Source organism: Salvelinus alpinus, chromosome 23 (genome assembly GCF_045679555.1).
Source record: "Salvelinus alpinus chromosome 23, SLU_Salpinus.1, whole genome shotgun sequence".
NCBI classification, from domain to species: Eukaryota; Metazoa; Chordata; class Actinopteri; order Salmoniformes; family Salmonidae; genus Salvelinus; species Salvelinus alpinus.
The window spans coordinates 43,309,055-43,325,882 of NC_092108.1; the positions used below are offsets into that span (position 1 = coordinate 43,309,055).

The 16,828-nt window shown below is 39.5% G+C and overlaps 1 protein-coding gene across 2 annotated transcripts; it reads left to right on the forward strand.

Moving 5' to 3' along the window:
• Positions 1 to 1,011: 1,011 nt before the first annotated feature.
• On the forward strand, positions 1,012 to 7,818 carry LOC139551089 (profilin-2-like). Of its 2 annotated transcripts, none has more exons than XM_071362479.1 (3): positions 1,012 to 1,360; positions 3,624 to 3,816; positions 6,009 to 7,818. In XM_071362479.1, the coding sequence occupies exons 1-3, from the start codon at positions 1,232 to 1,234 to the stop codon at positions 6,104 to 6,106; spliced, it is 420 nt and encodes a 139-aa protein (XP_071218580.1). In that variant the 5' UTR covers positions 1,012 to 1,231; the 3' UTR covers positions 6,107 to 7,818. The 2 variants fall into 2 exon arrangements, with proteins under 2 accessions (XP_071218580.1, XP_071218581.1); XM_071362480.1 differs by having other exon boundaries at positions 1,019 to 1,360; positions 5,685 to 7,818.
• The last annotated feature ends 9,010 nt before the right edge of the window (positions 7,819 to 16,828 follow it).

Genomic DNA, 16,828 nt, shown 5'->3' on the forward strand with positions numbered 1-16,828 from the left:
AATTGTGCGCCGCCCTATGGGACTCCCAATCACGGCTGGATGTGATACAGTCTGGATTCGAACCAGGGACTGTAGTGACATGCAATGCCTTAGACCGCTGCTCCCACTCGGGAGATACTCTACCTCAGGCAAGCAAAACCTAGAGACTTCCGTAGATATCGTGCACCAGCTGTTGTTTACAAATATACATAGACCCCCACCCTTTGTCTTACCAGAGGCTGCTGTTCGATCCTACCGATACAGTGTATAACCCGCCAGCTCTATGTTATTCATGTCTTCGTTCAGCCACGGCTCGGTGAAACATAAGATATTACAGTTTTTAATGTCCCGTTGGTAGGATATACGTGCTTTTAGTTCGTCCAATTTATTGTCCAGCGATTGCACATTGGCCAGTAGGACCGATGGCAAAGGCAGACTAGCCACTCGTCAGCGGATCCTCACAAGGCACCCTGATCTCCATCTATGATACCTCTTCTGTCTTTTCCTCCTCCTTAAGTCATTACAAAATGGGTATGATTGCAGGAGATGAGCTGTAACTCAAATTGTTATCTCCTCCCCATGGTAAAATATGTACAATTGCAGAAAACTTGCTTTAAAATTTTCTATATGCCCCATGGCAAAATTTGTAGAATTGCAGGAAATTAAAAACATCTTTCTAAGAGCCCCTCAAAAGGCAAGATCCGACCCTTCATATGGGTCTCGAACCTGGGCAATTTACTAACCACTTCTTCCGTTAAAGAGATTGTAACGATCCCATAGGAAGGCAAGAGTTGTTACAATATTGTCTGAAATACAGAGGTCCTCAAAATCATGAAAGATGTTGCTTTACTGCAGCAATGTTCTATAGACACTCACCCTGTCTATTCATTCCTCAATTTATCTCACAATATAGTTTCGAGAAGAATATTACACAAATCACATAAGTACTATAATCCAAAGCGTTGCAAAACCGTGAGGACATTTTTTAAAATTATTTTGCCCCTTTAAGTATATAGTGCGAGTGAGCACATTGTGCGGAGGGATCTGATACTGACTACGCTCAGGCGCTGCATGATTACATTGGCTTTCTTTCCTGCCCGAGCCCAGACGTGTGTTAACGTTGAAGTGGGGGTAGCTATAGTTGGAGACACTAAATTGACCCGTAAGCAGTGCAACATTGGCTGTAAAGGTCTTGTCCTAGAAAGTACATATTTGAGTGCATAGGAAGCTGTATATTTTAACACATTCAAAAATGTCTTGGCAAAGCTACGTGGATAACCTGATGGCCGACGGCAGCTGTCAGGATTCCGCCATTGTTGGGTATACGGACGCCAAATACGTTTGGGCAGCACATGCCGGTGGTACTTTTAGCAACATAACGGTAAGAAATGAAAGGGAAAACAATTTTAATATATAAATAATGAATGCCGATAGTGGAAATTTGTCTGAATCAGAATGAATGCTGCCTGGGATAATCACAACCTCGCCGGACCTAGCAAAGAATGAGCTTGCTACCTAATGTTAGCCAGTTAACTAGTACAGTAGCTAGCTACCGCTAGCTAGCTTCACCGCATATCCCCGTTTGGCCAGCAAAGTCGATAAGTCAGCAAGCTAGTTTGCTATTGCTAACGTCAAATTGGTACACTGACTTGTTAGCCAATAATATTGAACTTAAACTGATGTGAATTTATCCAGGCAACTACTCGAATGCCAATTATGCAACATTTGCTGGCTGCTATCAATGTTAGGTAGCGTTATGTGCTAAGTCTGCTTGCCGACGTTAGACACAATGAATGAGTGTCGTTGTCTGAAGCTAGCTAACGTCAGAGCCATATATTCGACCCACTACTAGGCTAGCTTAGCCAATAGCCAACTATCGTTAGTTGGCTAGGTAAGTAAATTGTTAAGACTTGTCTTGCCAACGTTAGCTAGTATACACGAATGAACAGTTGAGGCCGCTAGCTAACGTTAGTTGCTAACTAACGTTACTAGTAGTAAAGTTATTTGGCTAATAGCCAAGTTGGCTACCTAATGTTTCAAATTGGAGACGCTAGCCAATAATTGTTTATATATTTCGACATTTTATAATATCTAACTAGCTGGATAAGTAAATGTAATTGGTAGCTAGCTATTTTCTTAACTATCTAACTGAAAGAATGCTTAAATGCTCAAATCAGGACCAAGATGGCTGCTCCCCATGTCATCCACAATGGGTAAACTTGCTAACTACCTAGATAAGTTTGCAACTAGTTATTGCATTTTGACACCAGATTAGCTAAATGCTGTACTACTTGCATATTATTCCTTAGGTGTAATCAAACCAACTGGTAATTCGTGTGTTAAAAACAGGCTCCCCAGAGCAAGAAGGGGAGGACCATCAGTGAATTTCAAAAAGAGTAAAACATATAAAGTTAAAACTATACAAAATATATTCACCTATCACCAAATAATTAAAACACTGTTTTGCAATGAAGGTCTACAGTAGCCTCAACAGCGCTCTGTAGGGTAGCACCATGGTGTTGCTGGAGGACAGCTAGCTTCTGTTCTCTGGGTACATTGACTAAAATATAAAAACTATGAGGCTCATGGTTCTTACCCCTTCCATAGAAATACACAGTAATTATGACAACTTCCGTAGGACGTCCTCCAACCAGTCAGCGCTCTTGTAGCATGAACTGACATGTTATCTACCCAATCAAAGGATCAGATAATGAATCTAGTACTGAAAGCATAAGCTGCACGTAGCACTGCACAGTGCATAAAATGTGAGTAGTTGACTCAGAGAAAGACAATAGTTGAACAGTTTTGAACCAATTAATATCTTGCATGAAGGAGAAGCAAGAGAGCTATATTTTGCTATGTAAGTGATCTGTATTTACATGTGATCAGGGGTGTAGTCATTCTGGTGGTGGGGGGGTCTTACATGGTAGCAAACTAAATGGAGATAAATATACTGGAATTTGTCCGATAGAAACTCGTTTGCAGTTCTTGGACTGATTACACCCTGGATTAGCTATATGCAGGCAAGAGTGCAAGGCGGATATTGAATGTGTCACTGTCTGTCACGTCAAAGTTTTCTTTCAACCTGTGTGCAGCTTCGTTGTATACTTTGATGTTACATTGAACTGAATGACTAGAATATGACTGACAGACATACAATATGCTGTAATAGAAATATGGACATGCTCGTGAAGAAAAACAAATCTTCCCCCCTCATCTTAAACGTCACTGACCGCCACTGGTTCAAAAGTACAATTCATACTCCCCTTCAAGCTTCATAAATTAACAATCAATTTTGGCCAACAATGAACATGCCTGTGATTACTACAGCTGTGTGTTATGAAAGGGTCTGGGTGGTGTAAAAAAATCTAATCGCTGCTTTTATTAATAAGTGGTGCCACACCCACCAATAAAATCAAGATTTGACTAAGACAGGTTGAGGTTTGCAGCTTTCTTAAATTAATAAAAGATAAATTGTGCATTAGAATATCTGTTGTGCTCTTTTTCAGCAGATACCGTCGCCCTTTAAAATATGACTTAAACCCAGATGAGCACCCCATTTCATAGAAGCTTTTCGTGGCACATGTCATTTCTAAATGTAACATGTCTGCATTAATTTTCTGTGTACTACCACTGTTTTTCAGCCTCAAGAAATTGATGTCCTCATTGGAAAGGACAGGACTAGTTTCTTCACCAACGGCATGGCCTTGGGTTCAAAGAAGTGCTCGGTCATCAGAGACAGTCTCCATAATGAAGGGGACTGGACAATGGACATCAGGACAAAGAGTCAAGGAGGAGAGCCAACATACAACATTACTGTAGGCAAAGCTGGCAAAGGTAAAGGGTGACCACTTTTTTTTTTTTTACAGTGGTAAACAAAAAATGTCAGGTATTGCAACATTCTAGGATGTATCTGTGTCTATAACATACTCAAGTGTTGTCCTTAATCAATGCAAGCATCTTGCAGATTGTTGGTGGTTATTTATTCTCTAATGCTCTCTGTTCCCATATTAGTATATGCAGTTTTTTTTGGTATAAAATACAAAAAACAGCAGAATATATTATTGTTAGTCTGAGCATGAAATATTGCAGAGGGAAGGAAGTGTGCATTTGTTCCATCAATTTAGACAATGGGTACAATTTAAGGTATGACATTGTAAGCCACAGCAGACAGAAATCGGAGAACTGTTAAATTTCCTCACTGGTCGGCAAGATGTGTCCATTGTGGCAAAGTTCATGTTACTTCCTTGGATCCATACTTTGTTTGAGAAATGCTAATGGTGCATTAGGCTTCATTCTATTTGGTGTATTGAGTCGAGGTTCAGAAATGGCATGAGAAAAGAAACAAGAAGCCAAGGTTTACCTACTAAGTCAATCTGCCTTTGTGGTCCTTAAGGCTTGTGCACATCGCACAGAAAGTTGATCTAGAGTTCGTATGCCGATCGTTCAATGTGCTGTAGATTTCTGGCTCCTGACATTTTTCACAGATGCTACATGTGAAATCGGTGTGCACTCGGGCTCACAAATTACTTTGAGGCGCTAAGTGCTCTTGGTCAGCTAACTCTATTGGTGTGTCTGAGCCCTTACTCTGATCGTCTGTCATCACCTGAGTCTAATCATCAACTCTGGGGGTCTTTACCTTTGATTATTTTCTTAAGCTGCTCCTTAACTATTGGGTTGTTGTCAACCTCACTAACATTTTAGCTGCATGCTTTGGGATGTCTGTTTAATACCTATATTTTTCCTAGCCATCTTGTCACTGGACAGTAGCCTACAATGTCTCTTCACATTCTGGCACACTAGACTTGTATGCAAGCAGTATGGGTCTATGGCCTGCTTAATTTTGGATAAACTAGCAGTCCATTGACTTCTGTTTTCAAGTCGGTCTGTTACGTTTTGAAATGCTACATGAATTAATAATATTCTGGCTCAAAAAAAATTGGGCAAGATGGCGACAAGTGTTATGAAGAGAAATGGTAGGTGACTGTCCAATCTCCCTGTGACACTTTGCCTCTAACATCACTAATAATCCTGGCTCAGGTGCCAGTGAAGAAGTGGCTCTAAAAACACCACACACATCCCTCACCATTACTCTTCAGATGGAAGGTTGTGTGTGTAGTAAACCAGGTGGTCTGTAGTGGTTATGATGACCCTGATAAAAGTAGCCTAATAAACCAGAGATTATAGGAGCCTGGCCTGTGCCTCACATTGCATACACTCCCAAGGGGCAGAAATCTTTTTGACTTGCCTTTTTAAAGGCCATTTGGCTTTTACCTGGTGTCTGTACAGTTGACCAGTTTCTAAAAACACGTGTCCTCCACATTTGCAAGTGTGCATTGAACTTGTATTCAGTGAACTTGTGAAGGATAGATTTGTCTCTGGAGTTACCAACTCTACTTGGTTTAATGTAAAGCTTTCGAGCTTATAGTAAATACTTTATTTGCTCCTACAAAAAGGATAAATCATACCATAATAGTTGGCTGTAGTATTGTAGGTGTTTTGACCACTGACAAAGGTTGTATGGGTATTTCCCTGCAAGCATGCTCTTCCCTGTAATACAAATGCAAAACAAGTAGCCATAACTCTATCTTCAGTTATGCCAACTGTACACCTCCATTTTGTTACTAACCTTTCCTTTACTTGACTGCCTTTCCTCTAACCTCTTAATACTCTAAACTTTTCCCTTTTCCTTTCTTCTCTTTCAGTCTTGGTTCTTGTAATGGGCAAAGAAGGGGTCCACGGAGGTGGATTGAATAAGAAGGCATACTCAATGGCAAAATACTTGAGGGATTCGGGGTTCTAGTGTCACCAAGCTTGCTTAGTTAAAATTGAGGGACAAAAAGAAGAGAATAAATATTGCTTTTAAGATTTCTTCTGCAAACAGTCAAATGTCGTGGAAACTTTAATAGCAATGAAGAGTAATGGTCGTGGTGGGAACATCCTATGTCACTTTTATCCCCACTCTTAGTGGGGAAAAAGACTATTTTAAATTTTGTTCATTTTTCTTTTTGTTTCCTTGTGTGCTCCAGCATTAGTTTTAGTCATGGGAAAGGAAGGGGTCCATGGCGGACAGCTCAACAAGAAAGTATTTACCATGGCTGAGTACTTGAGGAAGTCTGGATATTGAAGCAGCCTCTACCCATCATCTTACTCACCTCCATTGTGTTGACAGTACTTTGAGGATTAGTTAGCAGACACATTGGTACTCTTCCCCAGTTTCATTTTATGTACACCCTTTGTTTTATTTTTTGTTAATTCATGGTTTTTTTGTCCCTTTTCCTCACCATTCTTTCTCAGAGCATTAACACTATGTAACCTATTTCTGACACTAAAGTAAGAGCATGTTCATCAGCAATGGTTGATTTACCAAAAGGGAAATGTGCAAAGAAATTCATAAAAAATATAATAAAATGTGTACCAAATTTGGACTTGGCTTGTATAAACAAATACTTAGCAATTGGAAAATGACAGGAGGAAGCACACCTTAAATGGCGGCATCATTCGATGGTGCAGACAGTTTTGCATAGGAAAATGCCTTTTCAGAATTTTGAAGCGATGACCTTCTGGTGTGGTCTCCTTTCCTCAGCATGTCAGGGTTTGAAAGTTGCATGCATATCTTTTAGTATACAGAATTTCTCTTTCCTTGCCTTTCCCAAACCATTATATTCCATCCAGAAATGTTATTTTAATTCAGTCCTCCTTGAATTGTCATTTGATACATACATCATTAAGGTAAAGATTTCCTCCAGCATAGTCCTCTAAACATACTTTGAAACCCCTCAGCTGAGTCAGCCCACTATTTAGGTTTTTCATTTTTTCTTTCGGTTGCATTATCTTCCATCAAATGCTTTTGCTGTTGTAACTTGAATGTGGTCTTACAAGTCATTGATGTGGTGTTGGAATATTGTTTTAGCGTAATGGCAGATAAGATCAGCATTGCTGAGTAAAAAAATAATATTCCTCCCATGAACCTTCAATACGTTTTAAAGTGGACATTCCATCTTTGCAATAGCTCAGGCACATATCTAGGATATGCCAGCTCCTGCAATTTTATTTCACGCTGCTGACATTGCGCAGTGTATCGTCCCTACAAACCATGTTTTGGCAAGTTTTTATTTTCCATAGGACCAATTGTCTGTCAGGGTGATTTTCAGAATAGCTTCAAACCATTGTGAAAGATTGTTGGCCTCATTTGTCAGTCATTAGACACTATACTTCAGATGGCTTTAAAACACTTACTGCTTCTTTAGATTACTTAGAAACTAATTGATTTACTGCTAATTTGTTAACTGATGAAATTGCAGTCTCGTTTGACAACTGGTAATGAGTGTATTCTTAGTGAATGACTGTAAACCCAAGCTCTGCTGGGCAAAACTCTTTGAATGAGTTGCCTTGTGCTCTACTCATCAAAGATGTATCAGCAACTGTTCGCACACTACTTAACAGTATATTAAAAACAACATTGAAAGTGTTTACACTAAATTGATGGAAAATGGTGTTGGTTGGAATAAGAACACTAGTGAGTTGTCTTGTGAAAACTTTCAAAGAAAACTATCCTGTGCCATAATGTAGATCTGATCTGTTGCTACTGTGAGTTAGATTTTTAACTTCTGCCTCAGCAAGGACTATGGCACTCTCCTCTGGTGAAGGCTTTGTGGAATATGTCCAGAACTACACATTTCTCTCTGATTTGTGATTTTTCTTTTCCCTATGCATTTGGATTCAGTCAAAGTTATTAAATATGCATTTTGATAAATGTTTGGGGAAAATGCCATAAATTGATAAATCACCTTGTTTACAGACAGATCAAATAAAAGTTATTCCAACCAGAACTGTCAACCCGTGTTCGTGCTTTATTTCCTGATAAAGTTCTGTTTGGTTTTAATCCATCTTTATGGTAAAAGTGCTCAAATAGAAACGTGGGGAAACATGCATGACACTTTACAATATATGTTTACACAGGCAGCCCAATTCTGATCTTATTACACTAATTGGTATTTTGACCAAAAGCTATTTTGCCAATAATTGGCCAGGCGTTCAGAATTGGGTTGCCTGTGTAAACAGCCTGAGAGGATTTTGTGTGAAAGCAATATTGCTTATGCCTGTCATGCAGGCTGTGTTTACACAGGCAGCCTAATTCAGTCTTTTAACCAATCACGATCTTTACACATCAGGTATTTTTCAGAGCTGAAGGATATATTATGATTGAAGCTAAATCTAGTAATTTTTTTTTAATAGCCAACTTCAGTTAGCTTTACATTCCAGCTCAGGGTTATTCTGCACTACGACCGTGGATATGTGAATATTGCTTGTCCGCCTGCCGCTAGGTAGCAGGCTTGTAACTGCGCGTGCATTTCGTACGTGCAAGTCAAACGCTGAACTCTTCATTGAGTCAATGCTGAAACATCAATCAATGGGCGAGTCTGTGCCACATTTGGACTTTGTGCTGAGATCAAAACGAAATAAAGTTATCTTGCAAATTCTGCAGGCTATGGTGTAAAATAGGCTTGTTGAGGTGCTGTCTTTGATTAACGTTAATGCTGTCTGGTGTGCTTATCAATGCACGAACACCTTTCCCCCCCCACTCATACACAAGTTTTACTGTGCGTGAAGTTTTATGCGGAAGGTATTTTAACATTTTTTTAACAATTAATAAAATATTTAATCAGTCAAATTAAGGGGATGATGGCGCAATCTTTGCGAGAGTGAGAGAATATTTAATTGGTCCTCAACTCGCAGCTCAGACACTTAATTCAGGATAAATTGAGTGAGTTAACCTGCCTAGGAGCAGGTTCGTTCAGAGGATTCATTGCCATAGAAATGTACGTTGCTAAAAGGTGAGACACATTCGTGGTACTGGTTATCCCGTTGAACTCAGTTGACCACAGTTACCTTGATGATGGAAAATATTCTAAGCATGCACATCAAAGAAATAGCACTAATTCATCATAAACACATATTGTCACAGTTGCTTTCACATGGATAGAAATGTAGGCTGTAATGTAGATAAGACATGCCTCGTGTAGAATAGGGAATTTTAGCTATATACAACAAATTCACCCTCCTGAACGTGACACAGGTCATTTGATTAGAGACACCTGTGAATGGGAGTTCTGAAGTCTGGTCGGTAATTATCTTCAGCCCACAAGTAACCTTACAGCTGTATAAGCCCAGAATCTGGTGATAGTGACCACCTTTACATGCACACCAATGTCCTGTTATTATTCGGGATACTAAAGTATTCTGTTTTTGAGTTGACGCATATTAACATCCTATCCCGTTTACAATGACCCAAATAAGCTTGTATCCCGGTTATGATAAACCCGGATAAGATGCCTGGGATATGCTGATCTTAAATGGTATACTGTGGCATGTCAACACCTTATCCTGTTTACTGTTGGTTTTTGCGGCCTGCGTGTACTCAGTTTCACATATCATGGGTGTTGTGTGATGGGGTTCTCATCGGAATCTCAAACCAATCACTTAAAAAAGTAGGATATACCTGCACATTTTGAGCCACCATAATAATTCCATAATTTATTTTGCTAATACACTATTGGACCTTACTGGCTTAGGGTACTTTCACCCCTAATTTAGATATGTTTCTGCTTATAATTTCAGACATTTGGTAGGCCATTTGTTTGTCAACTGTAGTTCGATACATGCAGCTTCTCTTCTGTCATAACTTGTTGCCCTGGCCTAGAAAATGAAGTAAATTAGTGCTGACAAGAATGTCTTACATCGATAGAATTAATGCATTCATAATCTAGTTAACATTGGTAAAGTTGTCTGTTTCGTTTATGGACTGGGGAGAAAACCGAATAACTCTAAAACAGTGGAAAGATTGTTCCTGTGCAAAATGTCCAAATGTCATCAAATTTGACAGGTTTTAAAGAAATGAAAAGCTGATAAAACGATTAAACACATTTCTGCTAAGACTTCAGTTTGTCTTGGGTGCATATTTTGTGGTTGAAATACTGTCTGCTTGCATAAGTGTCAAAGATAACACATTACACGCACATTCGCATTTTCTCAAGAGATGAAAGAAAGAAGTCCTACTTTCCTGGTCCCGACACAAAATGAACATTTGTTGTATAATTTAACTTCAAGAAATGCATAATTCTACAGCAGTTAATATTATATTACGCTAGATGTGAGAGGTTATAGGCCTACAGTCAGTGTCCATATTTCAGTTACTATTCCATTTAACCCATATGAATTTAAATTAGGAATATTCTGTTTATTCATGGTACAGGGAGATAATCGTGAGTGGAATATCAAAGGTGCATGTGAAAAGCGTATCCTGAATAAGACCTTAAACGGCATATGAGCTACTATCTGGAATACGGTGCGCATGTAAACTTGGTCACGGAAAGAGACCGAAATACCTGAAAAAGTGGGAGGAGTGTTTGGGGAAATTCACTTCATCCATATTTTGATGAAGAGTCTCTACCTTCTCATGTAAAGTTCTGCTTTATGACATCCTTCGTGCCCAAACCCCTTCAGTGTAATAATTGCAAAGGATTTGGTCATGTGGCAAGTGTATGCAGATGGGAAGAGTATTGAATGCCAGAGGATGTCATATGCTGGAGAACATGTGCCTGAATTCCCAGATTGTCCTGTAAGGGTAAAGGAAACAGAGTTAGGTGAGGATGGAGAACAATCCACACTTTTGGGGGGGGGGGGGGGGGGATTTTTGATTGTTCTCCATCCTCCCCTGATTCAGAATGTACCATTTTCATGCCATGCTTGGTTCAATAGCTATTGATGAGAGAACCGAATATACAGTTGAAGTCGGTTTTCCTCCTTACTGCGTTTGAGCCAATCAGTTGTGTTGTGACAAGACAGGGTGGTAGAGTTGAAGATGGAAGTTTACATACACCTTAACCGAATACATTTAAACTCAGTTTTTCACAATTCCTGAAATGTAATCCTAGTAAAAATTCCCTGTCTTAGGTCAGTTAGGATCACCACTTTATTTTAAGAATGTTAAATGTCAGAATAATAGGAGAGAATGATTTTTTTTCAGATTTTATTTCTGTCATCACATTCCCAGTGGGTCAGAAGTTTACATGCACTCAATTAGTATTTGGTAGCATTGCCTTTAAATTATTTAACTTGGGTCAAACGTTACGGGTAGCCTTCCACAAGCTTCCCACAATAAGTTGGGTGAATTTTGGCCCATTCCTCCTGACAGAGCTGGTGTAACTGAGTCAGGTTTGTAGGCCTCCTTGCTCGCACATGCTTTTTCAGTTCTGCCCACACATTGTCTATAGGATTGAGGTCAGGGCTTTGTGATGGCCACTCCAATACCTTGACTTTGTTGTCCTTAAGCCATTTTGCCCGAACTTTGGAAGTATGCTTGGGGTCATTGTCCATTTGGAAGACCCATTTGCAACCAAGCTTTAACTTCCTGACTGATGTCTTGAGATGTTGCTTCAATATATCCACATAATTTTCCTGCCTCATGATGCCATCTATTTTGTGAAGTACACCAGTCCCTCCTGCAGCAAAGCACCCCCACAACATGATGCTGCCACCCCCGTGCTTCACTGCTGGGACGGTGTTCTTCGGCTTGCAAGCCTCCCTGTCTTTCCTCCAAACATAACGATGGTCATTATGGCCAAACAGTTCTATTTTTGTTTCATCAGACCAGAGGACATTTCCCCAAAAAGTATGATCTTTGTCCCCATGTGCAGTTGCAAACTATAGTGCAGTTGTAAACTATAGTCCAATTTGTAAGTCGCTCTGGATAAGAGCGTCTGCTAAATGACTTAAATGTAAATGTAGTCTGGCTTTTTTATGGCGGTTTTGGCGCAGTGGCTTCTTCCTTGCTGAGGAGCCTTTCAGGTTATGTCGATATAGGACTCGTTTTACTGTGGATATAGATATGTCTGTACCTGTTTCCTCCAGCATCTTCACAAGGTCCTTTGCTGTTGTTCTGGGATTGATTTGCACTTTTCGCAGCAAAGTACGTTGATCTCTAGGAGACAGAGCGCGTCTCCTTCCGGAGCGGTATAACGGCTGCGTGGTCCCATGGTGTTTATACTTGCGTACTATTGTTTGTACAGATGAACGTGGTACCTTCAGGCGTTTGGAAATTGCTCCCAAGGTTGAACCAGACTTGTGGAGGTCTACAATTTTTTTTCTGAGGTCTTGGCTGATTTCTTTTGATTTTCCCATGATGTCAAGCAGAGGCACTGAGTTTGAATGTAGGCCTTGAAATACATCCACAGGTCCACCTCCAATTGACTCAAATTATGTCAATTAGCCTATTAGAAGCTTCTAAAGCCATGACATCCTTTTCTGGAATTTTCAAAGCTGTTTAAAGGCACAGTCAACTTAGTGTATGTAAACTTCTGACCCACTGGAATTGTGAAACAGGGAATTATAAGTGAAATAATCTGTCTGTAAAAAATTGTTGGAAAATTACTTGCTTCATGCACAAAGTAGATGTCCTAACCGACTTGCCAAAACTATAGTTTATTGACAATACATTTGTGGAGTGGTTGAAGTTTTAATGACTCCAACCTAAGTGTATGTAAACTTCCGACTTCAACTGTATGTATATATATAGCAATATTAAAGTAACATAAGTTTGATTTATTTTATACTTTTTAAAAAACATATTTTTACTTTACAGATATGCGAAGTATGGATGGTGTTCTCCATTTTGCTCTGACCCCCCAAGTGTCAAATAGCTACATTTTCAAGTATGACCATCTTAAAACAATGTCAGCTTAGAATTATTGCCTACTTTCACCCATATTTTCTTTGCTTTTGGAAAACAAGTTGTTCCAGTCGTTAGCTACACTGCTACTGAAAACAATACCAAGATTTGATTTTAGTTAAACTACCACCAAGCTACAGCAACAATGTATTTAAATGACTAGTTGAACTACATGTAGTTCACTACTCCACAACAATGCTTAAAGATTATTTGAACATCATGTGCGAAAAATGTTAATATCGGTACCGTGACTGTGCCACAAATGTGGATAAATTGAATGCTTTTCCAATAGTCTTGAAGGAGTTCCCACACATGCTGAGCACTTGTTGGCTGCTTTTCCTTCACTCTGCGGTCCAACTCATCCCAAACCATCTCAAGTGTGCCTTGTATTCTGAATAAATCACAGACAGTGTCACCAGCAAAGCACCCCCACACCATCACACCTTCTCCTCCATGCTTCACGGTGGGAAGCACACATTCGGAGAATACCCATTCACCTACTTTACATCACACAATGACACGGCAGTTGGAACCAAAAATCTCAAATTTTGACTATTCAGACCAAAGGACAGATTTCCACTGGTCTAATGTCCATTGTTCGTGTTTCTTGGACCAAGCAAGTCTCTTCTTCTTATTGGTGTACTTTTAGTAGTGGTTTCTTTGCAGCAATCGACCATGAATGCCTGATTAACGCAGTCTCCTCTGGACTGTTGATGTGTCTGTTACTTGAACTCTGTGAAGCATTTCTTAGGCTGGTAACTTTAATGAACTTATCCTCTGCAGCAGAGGTAACTCTGAGTCTTCTTTTCCTGTGGCGATCCTCATGAGAGACAGTTTCATCATAGCACTTGATGGCTTTTGCGACTGCACTTTAAGAAACTTTCAACGTTTTTGACATTTTCCGGATTGACTGACCTTCATGTCTTAAAGTAATGATGGACTGTCGTTTCTCTTTGCTTATTTGAGCTGTTCTTGCCATAATATGGACTTGGTCTTTTACCAAATAGGGCTATCTTTTGTATACCACCCTTAGCTTGTCAAAACACAACTGATTGGCTCAAACGCATTTAGGAGAGAAATTCCACAAATTAACTTTTAACAAGGCACAGCTGTTACTTGAAATGCATTCCAGGTGACTACCTCATGTGCTGGTTGAGAGAATGCCAAGAGTGTGCAGAGGGTGGCTACTTTTAAGAATTTCAAATATAAAATATATTTTGATTTGTTTAACACTTTTTATGGTTACTACCTGATTCCATATGTGTTATTTCATAGTGTTGAGGTCTTCACTATGATTCTACAATGTAGAAAATAGTACAAATAAAGAAAAACCCTTGAATGATTAGGTGTGTCCAAACTTTTGGCTGGTACTGTGTGTGTGTGTGTGTGTGTGTGTGTGTGTGTGTGTGTGTGTGTGTGTGTGTGTGTGTGTGTGTGTGTATAAAATATTTGATGCTCAATAAGTAAGACACAACGCCTAAAGTTAGAAAAGTCTCATTTGGACGCATCTCCATCTGAGGACTTACATGACAGTATTTGGGGACCCTATTTGATTACTTTTAAAAATATTTTATTCAGTCTGGTATGAGAACGGTAGCCCTTATCTGCAAAAGCAGGGTGTCTGCGGAAAGCTGAGTATCTTGGCTATTGATCGGTGCCTTCAAATCTTTGGTATGACTTAATACCATATATGGGCCTCATACCTATATTCCGGTTAGCGTTGTGAAGCATAAATGAAATAAACACAGAATATGTTGATACACGCCGAAAGCCGGGACTCCACGGATCATGAGGATATCATGTTTGTCTGCCTGTGACTTACCGTTATTGATCAACAGCCCTGAGTGTCAAAATGTTTATTTGACACGTTTTCACCAAACAGCAAACATTTTACAAGGTAAGCTTCAATTTGGTCTGTGTTTGAGCTATAGCTACACAGGGGATACCACATTAATCCTTAGGCTAGATTTGTTCCTACCAACCTATGTTATGTGATGGTTTATGACTTAAATGGCAACATCGAATGATCCGATTGGATGTCTTTGTGCTCTGTAGGCATCCATATCCCCTGTATATTCCCCTACACCACCACAATGTTTGAGAGAGGTTGGTGTTACCCCATAACGCCACCACAATGTTTGAGTAAGGTTGATATGGTAGAAATTGTGTTTTTAGACTGAACAAATAGCATGTAGGGATTGCAAATATGTAATAGCACTGGAATTATCTAATTTACAGACATATGCCACTTTGGAGGTTTAGGGACACTTGGAAATGTCCCGTGACCACAGCTGACACCACTTAGTAAAACGTGCCCATTTCTAGTTATGTCTATCAATCCCATTTTTTTATGATATTGCCATCTGATCTGTTTCTAGCTCTAGTCATCAATAATTCACTTATAGCTTGTCAATGAAAGATGACTTAAAAAACGTATTTTGTGTGTGCTTGATTTAGTGTATTCTGAACTATGTAACGCCTATCTTCTGATATTTTCCTCATAATCTCCCAGATGTCTTCATTCCAAATATACCAAGTTTTTACATGTCAGAATCATGTAATTAAATATGAATAGCAATTACTTTTGGGTATGTCTATTTAGGCAGATATCTACATTTTGCCATTACATTAAAGAGGCTTTAATGTCTTCATGCTTTGTCTTGGTCTTTCAATACTTAAAGAAAAGCATATGTTAAGTGAATTCACTGAGAAACATGTATTCTTGTTAATATATCTTACATGACTGCTTTTTAATGAATTTGACGATGCATATTCATCGTCAAATTCTTAGCCTACTAAACGAGGAACCAGGACGTACCACTTTCATACTGTATTCATGCCCTTGTTGTCCGTGTTGGCTCCAATAGCCCCTAGTCGTCCATGTTGGTTGGGGGAAAATGCTTTTAGTTTTTATGCCCCTAGCTCACTGAATAGTCTTCAGGCCACCTTGAAGCTCGACTCGCTGATCTCCATTGGACAGTTTATATACATGTGAGCGGACCAAGAAATTTGGTGTCACTCTAAAGCCGAAAGGTGGAATAAACGAGTCAGGAGTTGGTTTCTTGATTGAACACAGTTCTCTATTGAGGGATTTTGGTCAATACAAACACTCCAACATAATCAATGAAAATCTCCCAAGGAAAAACATACATCTTCTTCTCCAGATGAAACAGGAACACAATACGATTATCTTTAAACTACAAAAAAAGTCACGGGTTTGTCACCGTCTTAATGGTTCTTCGTGGTTAGCTTCTCTCTCTTGGTAGCCATCTTCCAGAGATAGGTTTTTCCTCCCTCTTGCTGATTCCCTCCTCTCTCTTGTAGGGAAAAGATAATAGGTCATTAGTACCATCAGCTGTGCTTAATTGCCTCAGGTCCCCTTGACTCACATGCCTAGTTGGGCTACTATCCATGAGTCCAGCTTGCCCTCTGGTGGTCTTTCCACATACATTTTGAGGGATAATATGTGATAGTTGTGTTTTGTTTTGATTAAACTTAATGTATTTATTGTGTTGATGTTATTTTGATTTAAATTGTATTGAATTGTGTATTCATGTTCCTTTTAGAATGACACCCTGATCTCAATGGTGACCCCCCCCCCCCCCCCGTCTAAATAAAAGTATATATATATATATGAGAGCAAGTTTCATCATATCGCTTGATGGTTTTTGCGACTGCACTTGAAGAACCTTTCAAAGTTTTTCCGGATTGAATGACCTTCATGTCTTAAAGTAATGATGGACTGTTGTTTCTCTTTGCTTATTTGAGTTATTCTTGCCATAATGTGGACTTGGTCTTTTACCAAATAGAGCTATCTTCTATATACAGTTGAAGTCGGAAGTTTACATACCTCCACAAGTCTGGTTCATCCTTGGGAGCAATTTCCAAATGCCTGAAGGTACCACGTTCATCTGTACAAACAATAGTACGCAAGTATAAACACCATGGGACCACGCAGCCGTCATACTGCTCAGGAAGGAGGCACATTCTGGTTCCTAGAGATGAACGTACTTTGGTGCGAAAAGTGCAAGTCAATCCCAGAACAACAGAAAAGGACCTTGTGAAGATGCTGGAGGAAACAGGTACAGACATATCTATATCCACAGTAAAACAAGTCCT